General features: G+C 34.1%; 1 protein-coding gene across 2 annotated transcripts in view; it reads left to right on the forward strand.

The window, feature by feature from the left end:
- LOC126955961 (cadherin-10) overlaps positions 1 to 24,211 on the forward strand; it is a 164,803-nt gene that overhangs the window by 37,388 nt on the left and 103,204 nt on the right. For both annotated transcript variants that reach the window (XM_050792723.1, XM_050792722.1), the window contains one exon: positions 16,480 to 16,833. In XM_050792723.1, coding sequence (XP_050648680.1) covers positions 16,603 to 16,833 — 231 coding nt within the window. In that variant the 5' untranslated portion in view covers positions 16,480 to 16,602. The remainder of the gene's footprint in view (positions 1 to 16,479; positions 16,834 to 24,211) is intronic.

Here is a 24,211-nt window from a genome sequence, read left to right on the forward strand (position 1 = left end):
GTTACTCTGAGTCACGTCCTCAGCACACACTGGATTGTGTGGGGCTCTGCGAGGTTGTCCTTTTACTCATTTACCTAGACACTTTGATCAACCATTTCTTGTTTTCCACCCAGCCTGGGCTTCTAACTCCCCCTCCACTATCGTTCCACCAAGCCTCAAGGATGTCGACTAGAGGCATGGAAGGGGAAAAAATCAACTAGGACTCAATAGCTTCACCCTCTTTGATGATCTTCGTTCTGTTTCTTTCCCTGAGAGCCATTCTTCAGAATCCGTAATGGTTTCCCCCTTCCCCAGTGGGATGGGAATTCTCCTACATTTTATTCTTAGTTTTGTCTATACTGGGGTTTTGAGTAAAACTTTAGAAATTCAACAATTACTGATTTTCAATCATTGATTCTGCACATCTACTGAAGAAAATACAATTTGAAACTCAGAACTATATAATCACACCTTTGTTTAATCCTATCCACACCCTTGGAGCCTTATATACAAAGCCTCCAGCTCAAAGAATAATGTTAAGTTAATTGGGTTGCAGCTGTGCATAATGTGTTATGGTAAATTTTTCAATGTACAAATTTTAATAACTTTGAAAATGTAGCTTATTCATTTTATATTGCTAATATGTCTATTTCACCCTGTTGAAATGTAAACTTTCCTTAAACCAGTGCTCTTGTGCCATTATATCCTTGTTATGTAGCAAAGTATCTGGTTCATGTGAAGTATTAAATAATTGTTCATTGAACAGATTAATTAAGTGATGGGATGATTAAAAATTTTTAAATGTCTTTTCACTGAGATATTAGGATAATGTAATTTTACTACTACTTTATATTTTGAAATCTTTTGTTAAAAAATTCAGAATGTAGGCCAGGCGCAGTGGCTCACACCTGTAATCCCAGCACTTTGGGAGGCCAAGGTGGGTGGATCACGAGGTCAAGAGATTGAGACCATCCTGGCCAACGTGGCAAAACCCCGTCTCTACTAAAAATACAAAAATTAGCTGAGCATGGTGGTGCGCACCTGTAGTCCCAGCTACTCAGGAGGCTGAGGCAGGAGAATCACTTGAACCCAGGAGCCCGAGGTAACAGTGAGCTGAGATTGTGCCACTGCACTCCAGCCTGGCAACAGAGTGAGACTCCATCTCAAAAAAAAAAAAAAAAAAAAAAAATCAGGATGTAAATAAATTAAACCACTGAGGAACAGCACATGTGTTGACAAATAGAATAAGAAAAGTCCTAGAAGATGGCTTGGTTTGCCAACAGAACCCATTACTGTTCCATATTCTTTCTCATAACCAGTGGTTTAAAATGGGATAGTCCTGTTAGCAATCTTTTGTAAGATAAAAATATGGCTATACTACTATTTAAAAATATGAAATATTATCTTACGTACACTAGTGGTTTTCCTCCAAAGATTAATATTTCTAGCCAAGGATATTTCAGTAGCCAAGAATGAGGATTTGAACATTGTCAGGAATCTCAAAATGTCTAGGTTGAGGCTGTCAAATTAAACAAAAAATAGAGGGCCTGCTTTAAAATATAAAATTATCTATATAGCAATACTTAGTTAATAATTTTTAATCACCAGATAATCTTTCATATTTATATTAGGCTAGGAGATAAAATATTTAAAATATTAATGAAACACTTATAAAAATGGTATCTATTTGCTTTTTCCTCAGTATGACAAAATTTTCATTGTGTGATCTGAGAAAAATGTCCTGGCTCTGTGAATAATACATAATTTAATTTTTTGAGAAATCATTAATTTGATCTTTCAGATAGAATTTTAAAAGTCATAAAAAACTAATGGACATCCCTAGACGATAAAGTGTATAATATAATACTTAAAATTCTAAGTCATTTTGCTAAAATTTCTGTGGGATTTACAAGGGATTGTTAGAAAGCTTAGCTTATAAGTCATAAAAATATTTTTCCTTATTTATAATTTATGTCAGACTTTCTGTGTGAATAAAGTAGGAACAACAGACACCTGATGGTGTTTTTTTTTAAAACTTTCCTTCTTATAAATAATGCAGCTCTGTTAAGTTCATTTCCCTCGTTGGTTTCCCTAAAGTGTGCCTTTCCCTATTTTTGTTCTGTTCCATCAGATACTTGTAAATCTAAATCCCTTTGAGAGTAACTCTCCCACCCTTGTGCCTGTCTCCAAGGGAAAATGTAATCTTACTTCAGTCATCTAATTAGGACTAGGAGTCTCCGTGCTGCAGGCATCGGCATCAACATGAGTCTGATGAGCCAGTGTGCTGACATCAATGAACACTTTATTAAATTACACACTCCCCTAAGCAGGCCCAGGCTTTCAGAGCCCTCATATTTTATGCACTATTGCACTGACTCCCTGTTTGCTGAAGCTGAGGGTGTCCAGGCCAAGCTGAGGAAATAAAGTTCTGATGAGGTTATAGAGATGAAAAAATATATATTTGACATGCCGTAAAGTGTTAGGTTTAAAACGTCTGTTGTTTTGACAACTGATAACTACCTAGAATCAAAGAATAACAGGAAACAAAATGGAACATTCAATTTAGGGCACCTTTTTCTTTGAAACGCCAATGTCTCAGAGTAGAATAAAGGAACCATTAATCTAAATAACATTTTTAAACAAATGCTTTTTTCTGGATGCTGCATACTTAGATATATAATGGATATGTAGTAAGTTTTATTTCCTGTGTAATCCATACAATTACATACTCTTAAACATTTTCAATTATTAAAATAATATTTGATAATGAAAATACAATGAAGGTAAAAATCTTTTTTATACATTGCATTAATCCTTTTATATAAAAGCCATCTTTTTTTATCTTTTTCCTTTTTTTTTTTTTTTTTTTTTTTTTTGAGACAGAGTCTCATTCTGTCACCCAGGCTGGAGTGCAGTGGTGCAATCTTGGCTCACTGCAACCTCCACCTCCCAGGCTGAAGCGATTCTCCTGCCTCAGTCTCTCTTTTAGCTGGAATTACAGGCACACGCCACCATGCCAGCTAATTTTTGTATTTTTAGTAGAGAAGAAGTTTCACCTTGTTGGCCAGGCTGGTCTTGAACTCCTGACCTCAAGTGATCTGCCCACCTTGGCCTCCCAAAATGCTGGGATTACAGGTGTGAGCCGCTGTGCCAGGCCTGTAATAGTCATCTTAGCAGGTGTTAGATGATGCCCATTGTGATTTTGATTTGCATTTCCCTGATTAGTGATGCTGAGCATCATTTCGTGTAACTTTTGGCCATTTGCAGGGAGGTAAAATTTACAGATAGTAAAATTCATCCTTTCTAGGGAAAAGTTCTATGAATTTTGATAAATGCCTACAGTTTTATAACACCACTGTAGTCTACATGGAGAACATTTCCATCTCCCCAGGGAGTTACCTCCTGTCACTTTGTGGTGACTAGACATTAACCATCACCGATATTTTTGCTTTTGCAAGAATGACATATCAATAAAATCAAACATTGGTATGTGATTTTGAGGCTGGCTTATTCTATTTAGCATAATGCATTTGAGATTCATCCATGTATCAATTGTTCATTCCATTATATTAATAAGTAGTATGCCATTGTATGGATGCACCAAAGTTTGTTTACCCATTCACCCATTTGAGGACATTTGGGCTGTTCCCAATTGATGATTATAAATAAAGAAGATATAATCATTTGTATAAAGTTTTATGTGAACAAATGTTCTTATTTTTCCTCTACAAGTACCTAGGGTAGGAATATTGTATCGAATGATTAGTACATATGTAACATCTTAAGAACCATAAATTTAGGCCGGGTGCGGTGGCTCACGCCTGTAATCCCAGCACTATGGGAGGCCGAGGCAGGTGGATCACGAGGTCAAGAGATCGAGACCATCCTAGCTAACACGGTGAAACCCCGTCTCTGCTAAAAAATACAAAAAATGAGCCGAGTGTGGTGGCGGGAGCCTGTAGTCCCAGCTACTCGGGAGGCTGAGGCAGGAGAATGGTGTGAACCTGGGAGGGTGGAGCTTGCAGTGAGCCGAGATCGCGCCACTGCACTCCAGCCTGGGTGACAGAGCGAGACTCTGTCTCAAAAAAAAAAAAAAAAAGAATTACAAATTTGTTTTCTAAAGTGTCTATGATATTTTGCATTCCCATCAGCAAGGTGTAGAAGCTTCAATTACTCTGTATCAGTGGTCTCCAACCTTTTTGGTGCCAATGACCTACTTCGTGGAAGACAGTTTTTCTATGGATGGGAGGAGGTGTCAGGGGAATTGTTTCAGAATGACTGTTCCACTTCAGATTGTCAGGCAATCAGCCATTAGATTCTCATAAGGAGTGTGCAAACTACATCCCCCTGCATGTGCAGTTCACAATGAAGTTCCTGCTCCTATGAGAAGCTAATCCCCCCTCCCCCTACTGCTGATTGGATCTGAGAGGAGGCGGAGCTTAAGTGGTAATGCTTGGTCACAGGCTGCTCACCTCCTGCTGTGTTAAGAGGCCATAGACCTGTACTATATCCTTGCTCTATATCCTTTCCAACACTTGGTAATGTCTTCTTAAAATTTTATTTTAGCTTTTGAACAGTGCTGCAATAAACATACATGTGCATGTGTCTGACAGACTGGATAAAGAAAATGTGGCACATATACACCATAGAATACTATGCAGCCATAAAAAAGGATAAGTTCATGTCCTTTGCAGGGACATGGATGAAACTGGAAACCATCATTCTCAGCAAACTAACACAGGAACAGAAAACCAAACACTGCATGTTCTCACTCATACGTGGGAGCTGAACAATGAGAACATATGGACACAGGGAGGGGAACATCACACACTGGGACCGATCGGGGGGTGGGAGGCAAGGGGAGGGATAGCATTAGCAGAAATACCTAATGTAGATGATGGGTTGATGGGTGCAGCAAATCACCGTGGCACCTGTATACCTATGTAACAAACCTGCATGTTCTGCACATGTACCACAGAACTTAAAGTATAGTAAAAAAATTTTTTAGCTATTTGAATTTATTTTAGTGATATGCATTGTGGTCTTCATTTTCAAATTTTTGTTCCATATGGATGAATAATGTTGAGCAAGTCTTTATATGCTTATTTTCCATCTATATATTTTCTTTGCCATCTGTATATTTTCTTTGCTAAAAGATGTCTGTTCAAGTTCTTTGCCTATTTTCAATTGAGTTGTTTTCATTTATGGAGATTTGCAGTTCTTTATGTAGTACGAAGAAAGGCTTTATCAGAGATACATTTTCAAGTATTTTCTAAGTGTTTCTTTCTTTTTTTTTTTTTTTTTTTTTTTTGAGAGAAGTCTCGCTCTTGTCCCCCAGGTTTGAGTTCAATGGCTTGATCTCGGCTCACTACAACCTCCGCCTCATGGGTTCAAACGATTCTGATTCTCCTGACTCTGCATCCCAAGTAATTGGGATTCAGGCGCTTGCCACCAAGCCCAGCTAATTTTTGTATTTTTCAGTAGCGATGGGGTTTCACCATGTTGGCCAGGCTGGTCTCTAACTCCTGACCTCAGGTGATCTGCCCGCCTCCGCCTCCCAAACTACTGGGATTATAGGCGTGAGCCATCGTGCTCGGCCAAGAGTTTCTAACTTATCTTTCATTTTATTGTGTCTTTGAAGAGACTTTTGCTATTAATTTTCATCAAATGCAATTTGTCAGCTTTTTTCTTTTATGGATCATGATTTAGGTATCATCTCAAAGAAATCTTTACCAATTACAAAACACAAAAGTTTCAGCATAGTGATCTTGCATATATTTTGTTTAATTTCTACCCAATTTTTTTGCACATTGATAAATTTTTTTTATTGTACTTAATTTTTAGAGACAGAATTTTGCTTCATCACCCAGGCTGGAGGGCAATTACACGATTATAGCTCACTGCAGCTGTGAACTTCTGGGCTCAAGCAATCCTCCCACACCAGTCTCCAGAGTAGCTACTACAAGCATGTGCCACTACACCTGTCTAATTTGTAAAATTTTTTTTGTGGATATGGGGTCTCACTATGTTGCACAGGCTGGTCTTGAACTCCTGGCCTCGTGTAGTCCTTCTGCCTCTGTCTCTCAAAGAGTTTGGAATACAGGAGTGAGCCACATGCCAGATATTTTTAATTTTTATTTTTATTTCAATTTAAAAGTATTAATTGTTTGTATGTAAAACTTTCATTGTTTTGTTTGATCGTATATTCCTCTCCACTTACTGGACTCATTGATTAGATTGGTAGCTTTTAATGTAACTTATCTGGGATGTTCATGTGCAGGATCATGCCATTTGCAAATAGAGACAGTTTTATTTTTTACTTTTCGGTATGTTTGATTTCCATTTCTTTTCTCCTTGCCTCACTACTTTGGCTGGGACAACCAGTGTAAAGTTGAATACAAGTGGTAAAAGTAGATATCTTATCTGCACTTTGTTCCTGAATATACAGGGGGAAACTTTAGCTTTTTTTTTTTCCCCATCAATTATGCTAGTTGTAGGATTTTGTGGGTCCTCTATATAAGACTTGAGGAAGTTAGTTTCAGTTATACTTTGTGGAGAATTTTTATCATGAAAGATGTCAAATTTTGTCTATTGTTTTTTCTTCATCTACTGAAATGGTCATAGTTTTAAAAAATCTGTTGATATGATGATTACAACAACGATTGGCACTTGAATGTTGAGCTAGCATTATACTAAGGTGAAGTCATGATGTTTTATAGTCTTTCATATTGCTTCCACTTGCTAATATTGTGGTGCAGATTTGTGTATCTGTCATCACAAAAGTTGTTTTTCAATTTTGTTTTGTTTTTGATTTTCTCCTCTTGTAATAATGTTTTACCAATTTAAGTGTCAGAGTAATGATACCTTCATAAACTGTGTTGGGAAATGTTTTTTATTCTTTATATTCTACATATATAGTACCTGTTTGGACTGTGTTAGACTCCAAAGAGAAAATGTGCAGATTGTATTGAACGGTCTTTACAACTAAAGCTGATGAAGGCAGAAACTGGCACCTGTAGGTATACAGAGACTTGTACTTTCTTATCACGTTGTGTTCTTTGTTCCTCTTGATATATCACACGTTTTATTTCAACCCTAGTGGCTGTGTGGTTCCTCTTATTTAAAAAATTGAAATCTACTAGTTTTTAGAGTTTCATTATCAGACAAAGCCATTGTAATCCCAAGATAAGTTACTAAAATGATCAATGAGTTCTCTGGAAAAGGGTGAATAAACATTTTAGAAAAGAAATCAGGATAAATAGTGAATGTATTCAGAAAGCATCTATTCTAGAAAATTAGGCCTTGAGACATATTATTCCCTTATGACTCCATATTTTCATTCCGTAGCTGAGTTAGGGGAGTAAGAAAGTGAGAAGACTCAATCTAAATAAACTATTTTTTCCTTAATCTCTTTCCCATCTTCTTATCTCTAGCATCTACTACTGCATATTCCTAGACTGAGGTAGGAGACAGGAGAGTAAGTTAAAATAAACTCAAAAATAAATTTTTTCTTCGATTAACTCAGTCCATGGAAGGTCATTAAGGGAACACACACACGTACACATATACACACACATGCAAATCTATACAATGATACCTTTTCCCAAGTTGCAGAATGTCTAATTGGGGAAATAAGTAAAAAGTGCTGTAACATCATGTGGTAAGTATCACCATGCAGAAATTCGAGAAATATCATTTAAACCCAGAGCGGGTATACACAAAAGGTATACCAGCTATCCAAGGGAGACAGGAAATGCTGAGCAGCACTCTGCTTGACATACTATTTTGCAATTAAACTGAATGAATGGCACTTTACAGATTGTGGTTTAATGGTCCAGAATTTAGATGTACTGCTTTGTTTCTGGCGGTGATCTTAGCCCACTAAATACTTACTGAAATGATAAAGCTCTCTGGTTCCCACAGTAATTGTGACTGAATATAGATCAAGTATATAATTGGTGCAAGGACTAATGCATAATCTCTTTTAATGTCTGAAAGCTTACAAATTTCACTGCCTTTAGTAAGTGTGAATTTTTGTTGTAGTGATTAGCTTAGTATTATACTGGATGTGTGCACCAAATTATTCACTGAATCAGACTTATAAACTCTAATACTTTCTAATGGTTAAACATAATTAAAAGTAATCATTTCACCATTAGTGTGCACTACAAATAAAGTCAGACATACATACACAAAACCCAAAATTTGTTAAAGTGGGTGGTCTTAAAACCTATTGCATGAAAAACTGCAAACTGTGATTTAGTTGGAATTGCAAGAGCAGTATCAGGGGATGGTAATGGTAGCGTTAGGGTCAGGGTGTAAATTTAATGAGTGTGGGAGAAGAAACCACTTAATGTGTCCACACTTGTAAAGGTAAATTTTAAAATATCTTTTTATCAATTAATTTACAACTTTAACCCATTCAAGCTTTCCTTCCACTGCCATAATTCTTAAAAAAGAAAAACAAATTAACTATTGAATCTTTATTCTCAAGGGCCTTTGAATAGCAAATTTATACTTAACAGTCAACGTAACAATGATATGTTTGAAATCAAAGCAATCTGTGGAATTTAGATCTCCCACACATTTTTAAATGTTTTGAACTAGTATTCTTTTCTTGGACCCTTACTTTGTGTGTTTAAGTACATTCATGGTCTGTAGTTCGTACACTTCCAACTCCCAGTGGATCTGTCTTATTTGTGTTCAGCAAACTGGAAGCTAGCTGGGATGTCTCCTAGATAAGGGCATGAGCATGTACATTTTAATCATAATAACATCTATTCATTACTAAATTATGTAGATTTCAGAACAGTGCAAAGGGAGTCTGGTGACCCAAGTTGTATTTCTGGTTATGACACTAACTGTTTGAGACTGAGCAAATCACATAACATTACTCTTAAACTGTTTCCTTATCTGTCATATTAACCCATGGGAGAAAAATTTGACTTCTGAAGCTGGGTACAGAAGTCCATGATGATATGTTTGCTGCTAAGGACATGGTTGACTTTTCCATTAAGCCCAGTAGGCACCCAGCTGAGTGCCCATGATACTTTTGGGCCCATGACAATGATTTAATTTCTTTTAAAATTAAAAAGAAAAATGAACTTTTAGATGCAAGAAAATTCTGTAACATATAATAGTAATATGTGGGTCTTTGCTTAAATGCAGTTGTAAAATATATTTTCTTTCTTCTTTTTTTTTTTTTTTAAGAAATAAAAGGCCACAAATACAAATTGCCTTGGGCCCATCAAAGACATAACCCAATCCTGGCTACAGTAGAAAAAATTGTGTCTGAAGGATTAGCTGCTTTGAGCTCCACATTGTATCAGACCTAGACCTAAATCTGTTTTTGAGCTTAGTCACTTTAGAAGTGTCACACAAAATAATTGTATTTCTTTAATGCATATGTTTCTGTTTCCCCCTGAGCTTTGCACATTTTTTTTTCATAGCCCATTACATACTCATGATCCATTATGTCAACTCATGAAATGCAAATTTCTCTCTGTTGTGTTGCCACAACTCATTTTAACTCCTGTCCTTGTTTGCAAACACGTACATCTGCATGCATGTACAGAACACACACACACACGTACACACACACACACACACACACGACACTCTGCTCTTTCCTTTGTGCCAGATAGGATGTGGTTTCCTCCAAAAAGATTTCGCAGACCACCCATGTTTGGATTAGGTGCTATTTTCATGGATTCCCATTGTTAATTATTAGATTGTGAGAACCATTTCAATTTTGTTTACATTTTACAGCTTCCACACAGCAGAATTCATGGCTCCATAGAGACAGAGCTCCATGGACACTGCTGAAGGAATAATTCTCAGCATCAATGACCCTATTTATAGAAAGAAAATTCTAAACATACTCTGTTAAGATGTGAAGCAAAAAATACAATGATTTCTTCAATAAGTGGTTCATTGAGGTGCTCACTATATTATAGCTCAATAGTTGAAGGATTTACACAACTCATGTTTCAGATTCTATATTCTATATTTTGGGATTGATCCCCTTAAGAATCAAAAATTGGATATTAGAAAATGAGGAATAAGTCTTGTATTGTCTTTTTTGGTGAGTTGAAAACTACAGTGTAAGTACAATTTAGAATTGAGTCAAGCATTTAAAAAAATAAAGAATAAGTTACAATCTGGCCCCTTTCTGCCCTCAGGAAAATGAAATTTAACTAATGGAACAGTATTCCAATTTTATATATCAGCTACAGATGCATAATTTAGGAGATAATCTTTTTTATATAAAATGGGAGTATACATAGAGATAAGACGGGCCATCTAAAATTGGGTTTTAGTATTGTGCAAATATTAAACCATGATTAGAGTCAAAAATTAGTGCTGATAAGATTTTTCTGCTTCTTTTTCTTAACCTTGACTATCTCACAAATACATGCCACAGAGATTTGTCTTATGATTACTGTGCTTATCCTTGTGTAAAGATCTATATTTATGCATTTAAGTAGATATTTAATGGCCAATGTTATATCTCCATATGTTTATACTTTTTATTGCCTTTCACAAATGAGTGTCATGTGTACTTTTGCAACTTCAAGCTTAACAGACAGTTTATGCCAGTCTGATGCATGTTCTACACATTCTCGTATTTGAACACGCTAAAGTGCATAGTAATTTAGTTTACACACCATTCATTAGTACATGCACAAATGGTCTTCTTAGAAGTAACTTAGAAGAAAAATAATTTCTAATGGATTCTTTCTTCCAGCTAGGGCTATTTTTTTGATGTCCTAATAATAATTAAGTGAAGAATGACAAACCATCTTGGGCAGGAAATCTTAATAATCTCCCAAACTCTCTCTTCCTATCTCTTCACTCATTGTTTTACAGAAGCAGTTCAAATCCTGGATCAAAGAAAACTGGGTACCAGATGGCTTTTATGCGAACATCTTTAAGTAACCCTCAGAGCATTCTTGCTACCATTCTCCACAGAATGAAATAAATCCTAGCTACAGTAAAATGAGACTTTCAGGAAGTAGCAGGTGCAATGTCACATCTGTATTAGCACTGCTAACTTGCTTGTGGCTCAAATTACATCTGGGACTGTCACATTGGCTGCTGAGTTAAAAAGGTTGCTCAGAGAGTAGCAAGAACTCTTGGATACTATTATTTAGCCTATTAGCAGGAATCTTAGAGATAACAGCCACATGAAGTTATGTGCCTCATTCAACAATCCTCTTTATCCCTGCCATGTGTTTTATCTACCCACTGACCCTAAATTTATATGGTTTATGTCTGGTTTTTCAAATTATCACGTAAAGATGTTAGCATGTAGTATAGCTGGAGAAGTGTATTACCAGTTTGTGTGCAGATCACATTCCTGGAGAATAAAACTAATTTCAAATGGTTTTGCTTGAAGGAGAATTTTAATCTGAGAAGAATAGCAAGGACCAGAACTTCTTGGATTCTTTCTGCATTGATAACAATCCTAGCAATGGTTGATAACTTATCTAAGACTACCAAACCTTTGTGTTCTGTATTTCATTCAACAGTGATATATTGATTTCCTTTTTGGTTAATGTCTTATGTGAGTTCTGTCATGTTAAATACAAATAAGATACAGGCATAAAATTGTCCTTGACCTTTTTTGTTAAGAAAAACAAGGCAAGTTTCTTTCTTATTGAAATGTTTTACAAAGAATTATAATATTCAATCCAATTTAAAAATACTTATTTAACACTTTGTATTAATCTCTATATTACTAGCTTTGCACGGAAGACATAAAACCCTGCCTCAAACTTACAGTCTAAACAGAAATACATATGCAGAATACTTAAAAGAGCAATGTAGAATTATACATTATCTATGACAATAGAGCACAGTAGGTAATGTGTAATGAACTCTTGGATAATATGATCAAGCATATGGACTCATATTATTTGAGTCTTTAGTGTAATGCTTTGATTCAATTATCTCACATGGTGCTTTATACTAGATGCATAAAATGGTATCAGCTGAATAAAAAGGAAGTATTTAGTATGCACTGACTCATTTTAATTGTATAAACACATCTGAAAAATGTTCCTTTATTTCTCAGTGTTGAAATGTTATTAGACTGTATTTGTTCTATGAAACTTTAAAAGGATTAAAATTGTCCATCTATAGGGACTTTTATATCTATAATCTTTAGCATTTTCGATTACTCTTATAAATAATATGTATATTTTTTAAAAGCTGGTAATTAGGTTCCTAATCAACATAATAAATTGACTGAGAAGGACTAATTCCTTTTATTAGCCAAGAATAGATTATAGCTTAATTGATCATCTGTGATGTGTGGAGACTTAATTAGTAATTGAGATGTGCCAAAATGCCCATTATATTATATTCTGTGATGTGCTGTTTTTGGCTGGCTATATAATAAAATTAACAGGTTATAAAGAAAATAATATTTGTGATAAGTATTTCAGATGAATAATGAAAGTCCTGTAATTGTAAAAATGAAATGGGACCCAGTGAGACAAATGCTTTAAAATGCACATATAAAGAAAAACATAGTTTACAGCATGATTAGGAGAAAAATTGCTATCATATGTACTGTAGCTTGAAGCAAACAAACTCTTCTGGTTAAAAAAAAATATGGAAAAAGGTCTTAGATTATTTAGAAATAATTTTCTGATCTTCTGACTGCAGTCATCGTAAAGCTTATTTTCCCCTCATTGTAGTAGGCTACGTACCTGGGGACTGAAGCACTAAATAGGAAAAAGTTACAAAAACATTCTGAGGATGATTTTAGGTTTGAGGGAGGTCTACAGCTTTGCCAGTCAAAGCACGTGGTCCACCTGCATTGGCATTATAGGTGAACGTATGAGAAATATTGCATCTTATGCCCCACAGTAGACCCGCTGAATGAGAACATAGATATTTAGTAAGTGACCCAGGAGTTGTGAGTGTACATTAAAATTGGAGGAGCACTGGTCTAAAGGAAATATGGGATTGCAGAATGGCTAAAGGATGTTTTAATAATTCTTAAAGGTCATGTGATATTCATATTAAATTATTTTTATATTAAAATAAAGATGTAGTTTTGAAAATATTTTCTGAAAATAAAATTAACTGGAACTGAAATTATAGAATTTCATTAATTGTAGCAGTTTTAGTCAGAGAGGTAGTTTAGCAGTAGTTTCAACCCATCTGATTCCTTTCATTATAATTTCAAGCAAGCACAACAGCTCCCTTATGTAATATTTTTATATTCTAAAATTTAGCTTTTATTTCTCATCATAAATAGTCCAACATATTTAGACAGGCTTTTATAAATATATCAGTTAATTAAAGAGACATATACTGATACATCTGTATATACAACTTTTTACTGTTGAGAGAAATTCAATACGTTTTAATCACCTGGATATTATTCAGAATTGTATATTAGTGGGGAAATAGTTTATACATATAAGAAGTTACATATCAGGTTTGAAACTAAAACAACTAGAAATACTGCAAAATGATGTTTTAAAACTTACCTGGTTCCAGATACTGAAATGAAATATAAAGTTTTGATGTTAATCTTCCCAGTGATAGACATGTTCAAAAATTTTAATTGATTTGAGCCTTGGAGAAGTGGGTTTTAGAAAATTAATTTAGCTAACACCCTGTAGGATATATTTTAAATAAGAAAGATTGAGGTTAAGGAAAATGGCTGTTAGTAGTTATTGTATGCTGTTTGCATGAAATGATGATCATTTAAAATAGTGTGATGACAACATTGACAGAAAAAAAGGACAGCTGAGAGCCATGGGGGGTACGGAAAGCAGCAATGCAATATATTGACTGACCATGTAAAAGGTACACTTGGTTGAATGGAAATGCCCAAGATATTCTGTAATTTGAGTTAGGCTACTGGAAGGATGATGATTAGTGATATTTGTAATAAAGTCACAATGTTGTGAAATGTCTCATAGGTAGGCTCCTAGTTACTTTGAACATAACTAGGAAGAACTAACTGCAAAGTAAATGTTAGATTTGTTTCATATAATTTTCTATTTTTATTTAACCATGTCATTGTTTGCAATGTTTTTGTCAAATACGGTAGTCTTTATGTAAAATGTATTTTAAATATTCTCTAGTTATCTTGCATCAGTATTAAATAATGCATTTTACCGGGGATTCTTCAGGACATTTATCATTAAATATTTGAAACTTGAACAATAACAAAGGAAATGATCTCATGCATTATGTGGGGTTCCAATTATTCAATAGCAACCTTTATAGCTATAGTCCCCACCTACTCTTTTCCGAAACATTGGTGCGTAGGCTTTTCACACTAGGGAAGGTTATAACTGTATTGAAAATGATCACCAATGCATCATAGAATTGCTGACAATTTTTCAAAATGAGAAAAGAGATGAAATGAGAATGACCGTTTCTTCAATAAGTTTTAAAGCTTTTGTAGAAGAAAGCAGAAACCGTGACTTACACAAACTCTCCCCTGCCTCTTGGGGGTAGTGTACATTTCTGGGGAATACCGTCCAGCACATCCTAATACATATGAAAGCCCCTATTTTGGTCAATGTTCCTATTACTTAGAATCCAATCAGTTTGAGTTTCAGTGCTTTGTGATGTAAGACCATTTTATGCATCAGATAATTTCTAAACTCCAAGTAGAGTATTACATGACATATTGAAATACAATTTCCGTCTATCATGCTGTACGTCTTCAAGCATTGTGGACGACTCCACTGTCATTTAATACACTCAAGGGAGACACTGCTTCACTATTAATCTTATTTCCTTGAAACATTTGTATTAACTTTTAAATCTTCTTAATAATGAAACAAAAAGTAAAGAGATTGCTAACAAATTACTGTGGATGTAAGCACAAATGTAAAAGCAGGAGTATTTATAATGCAATGCCATATTAGAGAAGTGAAACTCAATCCTTTTGGTTCTCAAATCACTTTTTATAACAAATACTTTATCACATCCTGAAATAAAATCCATACATATTAGGAAAGAAAAGACAATCGACACATACAAAAAATAAAATAAGTATATTTACAATAATATAAATGAAGAATAATATAAAAGGTATTGTAATTCAAAAATATGTATTTCTATACCTAAATGCTTGGGCATAAGAACATATAGCAGGTAAATGGTAGTCAAATGTTTGCATTCACTTGCAATTCATTCATTCATTTATTCATACATTTAAAGTGCTTATTGAACATCTATTATACACAAGATTCTTTTTTCGGCATTGTGAATACAGTAATGAAGAAAAGAATAAAATTATCTTCCTACATGGGATTGTAGCAGAAAAACAGAATATGTACACAGTCAATAAATAAATAAATAAATAAAAATACATGTCGTATAATGGAACATATGAAATTTCAGGGATGGTTTTAAAGAAATACCTGAAGGAAACAGAGGATCTAGCTAGGTGAATATCTACAGGAAAATCATTCTAGGCATAGAGAACAAGTAGGAAGTTGCTAGTTAAGGAAGGCAGCATGTAAAATGTATTGCATGGTAAAGCAAGAAGGACCCTGTGGCTGGAGAAGAGTCAGTTTAGAGAGATGTGGTGGAGGGTTAAAGTGAAACGTGGTCAGAGAGGTGGCCAGCAGTCATGAAATTGAGTGCAGCATTATTGGACGGACTTCGGTTTCTTTCAAAGTGGGATGAGAAACTGCTGACGTGTTTTGTGAAGAAAAATGACATGATATGACTTAAATTTTAATAGATTTCTAAGGAAATTTTGTTGAGAAAATAGTGGCAGGGAGGGTGTAGAGAGCAGTCAGTAGGCTGTTACCATAGTCAGCCTCGGGTATAATAGAGTTCTAGACCAGGCAGTAGAGGTAGTTAGAAGCACACTATCTGCTAGATTTAATTATACTACAAATTGGTTCACTGTAGTAGTGATTATTTTCTACTTAAGGAATCTCTAGGTGTTCCACAGTCCAACCTAACAGGGAAGAGAGGAGAGGTCTTCAAAGGAAGGCATTCCTAGTTTTCTCGTTTTTGTTTTGTTTTGTTTGTGCCTTTACTTTTACCTCTGAGTAGGATTAAATTTGAAGAAATTATGCCGCTGTTTAAAAACATTAAAATATAAAATTGCACAACAGAAGGCGTGATTCCTGTAGGTTATTTAAATCACAGTTTTGTTTTCAAAATTTTAATTCGTGTTAAATTACTCTGAAAAAATTGACATGCAGATGAACTATATCTCCTGTTTATACAGGAATGTAATTCCTAAAAACTGTTATAGTGCCAAAGGAAAAAAAAAAGCCTAATAATGTCCTTTCTTTAGGATTTGGTGGAAATAAACATTTACAATATTTTCATAAATTGTGGACATATTGCTAAACAAGTAATATTTCTCAAAACTTCGTTATTGTATGAAAAATAAAGAAAATGAATGTTTTGGTTGTTATTAACAAACTGTTGTCACTTTGAATTTAAAATGAAAAGTAATAATGATAATGTTGTCAACTAACTTTTTTTGTTTGTTTGAAGCTTTGGGAAACATGTACAAAACATTGATGAAATGTTGGAAACCAGTTGAAACACAGTAAAATCAACTCGGTAAAATAGGACCGCTTCTCTTCATCTACGTTGGGATTTGTCAAGGAGTGAACTATGACAATATATCAATTTTTGCTACTGTTTCTACTCTGGGTGTGCCTGCCACATTTCTGCTCTCCGGAAATAATGTTCAGAAGGACGCCTGTACCACAGCAAAGAATTTTAAGTTCACGTGTACCAAGGAGTGATGGCAAAATTCTCCATCGTCAAAAGCGTGGTTGGATGTGGAATCAGTTTTTCCTACTGGAAGAATATACAGGATCCGATTATCAATACGTAGGCAAGGTAAGTCTGTGTTAAAATGGCACATATTTACATTTGCTCTTTATATATTTTATTGATGAAAATTTGACGGCCATCAAACCATCATTGTTACAAATATGATTCTTTAAATCTCTCTAAAGCATTTTTGTTTACAGAATACAAATTCTAATGTGATAAAAACTGTGGAATGAATATAACATGATAAATGCATACATTTATTTATTAAAATTAATTCTGCCAATAACTTATGAATTAAAGAGGTACTCGAAACTGCGATTTTAGTATTTATGGTTAGAAAGCAATGATAGTGAGAAAGCTGTATGTAAATGCGGTCATTTAAATGACAATGCATATGTGTATATGTATATTTCACATTGCTATTGAGTTCAGTGAGGAAGCAAAAACATTTCAAAGTTGTTTAATCTTCTACAGAACAAGAAAGCAAATGTGAACAAGAAAGCAAAATATGATTCAAGGACAAAAATGTTGCTTATTATAAGAAAATTTATTCTAGGTATGAATGTTATTTATTTTTCTTAGGCCACACTATGGGTGCATTTGTATAAAGAAAAACAAATAGGAAGAAAAGCAGGTAAAAATAGTTTAGTTATTCCAATATGAGGTGGACAGAGGAGAGTTTTCATTCTGCAGAGTTATAAATTTAGTGAGGACAATTAGTTGTGATTGGGAATGAAATGAAAAGCTTAACATAAAAGCACTAATGAATGCTTTTATACACTAGGTTGTATTAAGTTCAAAATTTCTTTCTTGACACGATCTGAATCTAATTGAAGTCAGATAATGCCTTAGTTGACTTGAGAGCTTAAGAAGAAATTCATTTAATAGCCAATATTATTACCTTTATAGATAGTCTATGAGAATATGTCAAAGAAATAAAAGGAAATTAAGCACACTAACATAAATCACACGTTAACACTACACAATTATGATGGACACATTACTGCATTGCCAACTTTTGCATTAACCTTAACTGTGATATCTTCATTGGAATAATTAAAATTGTGCAAAAGCTTTTTTCTTCTAAAAATCCTATTTTTGAGACAACATTTTCATTGATTTTGAAACACTGATATGTTTTGTCATATTGCAATCATTTCAGACCTTCTAAAATATTTGGTAAAATGAGAAAGATGAGGTTAAATATCATATTGACTAGAAAGAAAAGGAAAAGAAACAACACCCTAAGGAATCTTACCAGAAAGCACAGAGTAGCAAGCTTTTCACAGATCTCATTGATTGAAAGCCTGGGAATAGAGAGTGAAGGTTGCTCTCATAGACAACTTTTAGTTTATGAAACTAACTGCGTAAAAATATAATAATTGAAATCTGGGCTGTAGAAACTATAAATAGTTTTCTTTGGTTCTTCCTGTACATAGCAGTTAGCTTGTTTGCATCTATTTCCCTTCATCTAGTACTTTATGATGATCTAATAAATGTTGGTAAATTGAATTATCATCATTACATACTCTCTCATTATAGTCAAGCTACTTCTTATTTACTTTGTATTTTTATCTCATAAAATATCAACACCTTGACATCAAGAACTGTACTTCATATCTCTTAGAGCAGTGAGAGAGTGTTAAGCTCTTAGAGTAGATCTTAATAACTATTTAGCTGATTGAATTAACCTGAGTCATATTACACTGAATTCCCTCTGCCATCTGGTGGCATTTGGCTCTTTGGCAGAGAAGACTAGTCTAGAAATTTTAATCACTGAAGACCATTAAGTTGGTAAATTTAAGATATACGCATCTTGATATACAACTCAAATTTTATGCTTCCTACTCTGCTTTATGAAAACAAATTAGAAAACTCTTTAATGAGTATTGGTGTAAGGAATTTGTGAATGTGTTCACCAGTTCTTTTCCATGTAGACTGTGCTGAACTGCTAGAGTAACAGAAATGATTTAGGTGTTATAACTCTCCGACTTCTCTGAGTCTTTTAATGGCCAGAGTATCTAGATTTTAGTTCACATTTCAATCAATTTTGTAGTTTCCATGGTGTATTCATGTCATAATCTGTGAAATAGATGCTTTAACATTTTTTGTCTATACTATAGTATTGTATTAATTACCTTATTATTTGTATTACATTAATTACTGGTACAATTAAAATATTATTTAAGAGATAAGACAGTGTGGCGATTCCTCAAGGATCTAGAACTAGAAATACCATTTGACCCAGCCATCCCATTACTGGGTATATACAAGGATTATAAATCATGCTGCTGTAAAGACACATGCACACATATGTTTATTGCAGCACTATTCACAATATCAAAGACTTGGAACAAACCCAAATGTCCATCACTGACAGACTCGATTAAGAAAATGTGACACATATACATCATGGAGTACTATGCAACCATAAAAAAGGATGAATTCATGTCCTTTGTAGGGACATGGATACAGCTGGAAACCATCATTCTCAGCAAACTATCACAAGAACAGAAAACTAAACACTGCATGTTCTCACTCATAGGTGGGAATTGAACAATGAGAACACTTGGACACAGGGTGGGGAACATCACACACGGGCACCTGTCATGGGTGGGGGGGACGGGGGAGGAGGGAGGAATAGCATTAGGAGATATACCTAATGTAAATGATGAGTTAATGGGTGCAGCACACCAACAGGGCACATGGATACATGTGTAACAAACCTGCACATTGTGCACATGCACCCTAGAACTCAAAGTATAATAAAAAAATTTTTTAAAAAGAGATAAACATGCAGATGAAGATATGCCAAAAAGGCAATGTTTATGATATTTTAATAAACAAACATTTTGATAAATATAACTTGAGGCTAAAATATATTTTCTTTGTGAAGTATACAAGACTTAAAATCCCCCACATATTCTCTCCATCATTATTTGTAAGGAATTTATCATATAGTCATATTTTCTTTCAGAAAGTATTCTTCCAGTTTGTATATCCTTTAAAGTAGGCATGTGATATGGTGATAAGTGTTTCAATGCCTCTGGGTTGGTTTAGATGTTGGAGTAATATGTGTTCCAATCACTAGACATATGAAAACACAGTGACAGATATCTCTCTATATGGGGAATATTTTGGGAGCTCACAAAGCACTCTCCCACTAGCGATGGAGAGGCTTACACTGGTTTGATGAGGACAAGACTAGAAAGCACCTGTGTGGAGCAGAAGAAAAAAATTTTTAAATACCCATACAATTAGCTAACCAGACCCTAGGAAGAATTGATGCCTATAATTTCTCAGATGGAAACCTATTACTGCTATGTGGTTAAAGCAAAATGAAAAAACCATTACTGCTCATTGGGTTAAAGCAGAGAGGAACTTAACAAAACATACAACTGTTAATCAGAAAATCTAGGATGTGGCATTTTTTTTGCCACTGTCTCTTGGCCTTCTCTGAACTTCTCTTGACCTTCATTTACTTATCCATGAAATCAAAGGGCATGATTATAATGTATTATATACACTAATACACTAACATTATATATACTAAATAATTTCTATTATTGTACTCACTTCTAATAATGTTACATTATAAATATAAATTATATGTGTATTTAAAAACTCATTTAGAAAAAAAATCAAGAGAGGGAGAGAGAGAAGGAAAGGAGAGGAGTAAAGCCCATTGGCTAATTGTCACTGCCACAACTCCTTTTGTTTTGTAAGAAACAAAGTCAACCGTACTCAATTCAAAACATTTATTTGTTGAGTTCGCCATAAAAAGAAACATTTTCCGGTAAATCATTCTGTTAAATACATTCTAAACAAAAGCATATTTCGCGTAAGAGCTTTCTTTTTCCATTTTTTCCGTGATCTAATCATAACACTGACCTTTAAGAATCTTCCTGTATACTGGAATTTATTGGAATATGTGGATATTTCCTGTATACTTACTCCCCTCTCTTTATCTTCCAAGGCAAGAGCTTCACATGTTGAACTTCAAGGAACCTACTTTTGAAATATGTTACCTCCATAGTGAAACCTTCTGTAAATATTTTAAAATTTCCAAATTTAAATTCAAGGAACATTGTGTTTATAAACTCCTATTTTTTATTAGTTTAATATTTTTTTACATGTAGTTTCTAGTCAGTTTCCTATTGCTCAATCCAGTTGGGTTGAGGAGATAATTTCAAATTCCTCAGCTTCCGTATCTTCAAATCTAAAGTAAATAATGATATTAAACTGTAAAGTCTTGAATTTACTTTTAGTTGTAATAAATATGCAGTTCTAAGCAAATCACTAATTTTATATTTCTTGCACAAACTTTGTCTATATTTTATATGATAATTAGTCTCAGGTGGTAAAAAAGCATGTTAAAAATAGATTTTAATCAAAACCAAAAATTGAGAAAAATCCCAAAACACCAAAAAAAAAAAAAAAAATAAAAAAATAACATAGAGGGGCAACCATAAATCTTATTCTAAGTCATTATAGTAAAATCTCTCTTGCCTTTTCCTAACAGTTCTACCTAATTTTATTTCTTCATGGGTTCTTACTTCTAAATATGTTCTCAATACTTCTAAATATGCTCTCAATTATATTCTTCCCTTCAGAGTTAGCATTACTGTTTGTTTCCCACAGTGTAGACTTCTGACAAGACCTCCTGACCTCCTGTTTATGTCCAATCTTAAAGCATATGTTTTTCTCCAGTCTCGTGGTCATCCTTCTCTATAGACTTGTCGGCTCCAAACACCCACTATGCATGAAGTATATATTCCTTCTTTCAGTAAATATGTGGAGGACCTTCTAGGTACCACTCTGGTATTATGCACACAGTAGGGAAAATATAAGCTCTCTGCTCACAAAGTGCCGGCCTTTAAGAAAGAGAACAAATACTAAGAATAACAGCAAGTTATGGGCCTCTTTTGTCTCAAATGTAACACAGACTCCACAACCAAGAATAAAACAATAGTCGACAAATATTCCCATGTTCTGTTTCTGCAGTACTTGTAAATACAGTGAAAATGAAACAGTTTGGGGGTTTTTTACTGTATGAATCAATGTTACTAAATGTTAAGATTGAAGACTCAAAAAGCATGCTTTTATTGTTTTATTGATCTGTTTATTCCTTGGGAACGTATTTTTGATGTGAAATACCTCATAAGGAAATTATAATTGAGAATTTCCAGAGGATCTCTCTGAAAGTGTAAAAACTGATCCATGAGAGACTAACTCAAATTTAAATATCAGTAAAGCCCAGAAATAGCAACTGTGTCCACCATATTAGACTGCATCCCTTTTACTCTTGATAATACAGACACAGTCATGTCAACTGGCCGCAGCTGGAGAAGGAGAAGCTGGAATGAAGTTGGAGGAGAAGCTGTTCTGACCTCCACCACTTCAAACTTCCTAGGCTAAAATAAATCTCAATTGCACAAGTGGACAATCTTTACATTATATGAGAGTTCAGTATGTAGAAAACACTCTATTTGATAATTGAAATGAGACTGTTCTTGAGACTAAATGTTCCCAAGTGATTAAAAAAAAATTATCCAAACATGACCAAAACGACCTACATAAAAAACAACTGTTTACTAAATATAAACCTGCTTTTAGTGATTAGATGGGGTAGGGGGATATAGGGATTTGGGGACACAGTTATTTTTTATTTGAACCGTGTCCATTGCAACCATATAATGAATAGAATATGAAAACATAAATGCATTAGTAAATTTTTCTTAGAGAAAGTCCTGGAAAACATTAATCAGGTTGATGTGATATACATTGACAGAGACTCCTTTGGATTAAATGATTATAAATATCTTCCTGATGAGTGGACATTTGCATGAATATAGACATTATTTCTTTAATATGTAAAGACCACACAAACACACAAAATGTAAACCTGTATTAAAATCTCTAGGGACTTCAAGTAAGAAGTAATAAAAGCATTTGTAAATAGAGGCATGACTTGCAGAAAACCGCGAAAATTTTCAGAGCAGACCACCTCTTTGTTTTTAGTTCTCCGAATGCATACAATGTATGTATCTCTGCATACAATATTTTAGCTAGCAGTTAGGTAGGGAAAATACATCTTCAAATCTCACTATATCATTTTAACAAAATATTCAGGAAAATCCTGAACGTGTAAATTTTGCACTCATAATTCTCCATCACAAATTTGAAAAACTTTATTCAATCAAAATATCCAAAGTAAAATAAAACATTTATATCTATAATTTAGCCAATCATTTTTCAAATGCAGAATTTTTAAACTATGTAGTCAAGAATGAAGATTATATGAAAATGGAGTCAGTGATTTTTAGTAAAAGTGCAAGAGAAATCTCGGTAAATGAAAACTGTATTAAATCTCACATAAATTTTGCTCTGTAGAAGTTATCTCAATATAATTTGTCAATAACAAGTAAGTACATATATAATAGCAATGAAGCATGGTTATTGTTAATATGATATTATGAATTACTAGAGCTCTGTCATTTTCTTTCTTGGAGGCAATATATAATTATATGTTCAATTAAATTTTGTACCCATTGTATTGAAGAATAATGCTCTTTTCTGTAAAGTAAGTGAAAGAGAGGGATCTATGTTAATGTGTTTGCTCATCAATATCTCATACTTGGCATATGTTCATATATTCAGGTTCTCACTTGTTTCATATGAAAGCATGAATAGGAGGGAGCCCTTTAATAGGTTTCCTAAAGTAAATTCTTAAATATTCACTTCATATAAATTCTTAAATATTCACTTCACTAAACATCTACATCCATTTTATTAAAGAATATGGGCTATCTTACTGTTTTATTCTTATTATTGTTATTAATCACTGAACTGTGTTCCATGACTCCTAGTAATTTTAATTAAGAGTTAACATGACTGGATGCGATGGCTCTCGCCCGTAATCCCAGCACTTTGGGAGGCCGAGACGGGTGGATCACCTGAGGTCAGGAGTTCAAGACCAGCCTGACCAACATGATGAAAACTTGTTTCTACTAAAAGTACAAAAAAATTATCCGGGCGTGGTGGTGTATGCCTGTAATCCCAGCTACGTGGGAGGCTGAGGCAGGAGAATCGCTTGAACCTGGGAGGTGGAGGTTGCAGTGAGTTGAGATTGCAGCATTGCACCACTCCGCCTCGGCAAAAAGAGCTAAACTCTGTCTCAAAAAAAGGAGTTAAAATAAAGAAAAACATGTAAATTTTCAGGTAGGTGGATTAAAATTGAGAGGGGAGCAGCAACTTTGTTAAACTATAACTTAAAACCTTTGCTTCTCTCCTTAGAGCTCTAATCCACAATAGGCAAAGGGAATTTAATGTAAATTTCAGATTCCCCCTTTAGCAAAATTATCTCACAAACTTCATGTTTAAAAATATACTATGCATTTATAGATTACATAAAGCTATTAAATGTAAAACTTTAAATTAA

This window comes from Macaca thibetana, chromosome 6 (genome assembly GCF_024542745.1).
Source record: "Macaca thibetana thibetana isolate TM-01 chromosome 6, ASM2454274v1, whole genome shotgun sequence".
Taxonomy (NCBI): Eukaryota; Metazoa; Chordata; class Mammalia; order Primates; family Cercopithecidae; genus Macaca; species Macaca thibetana.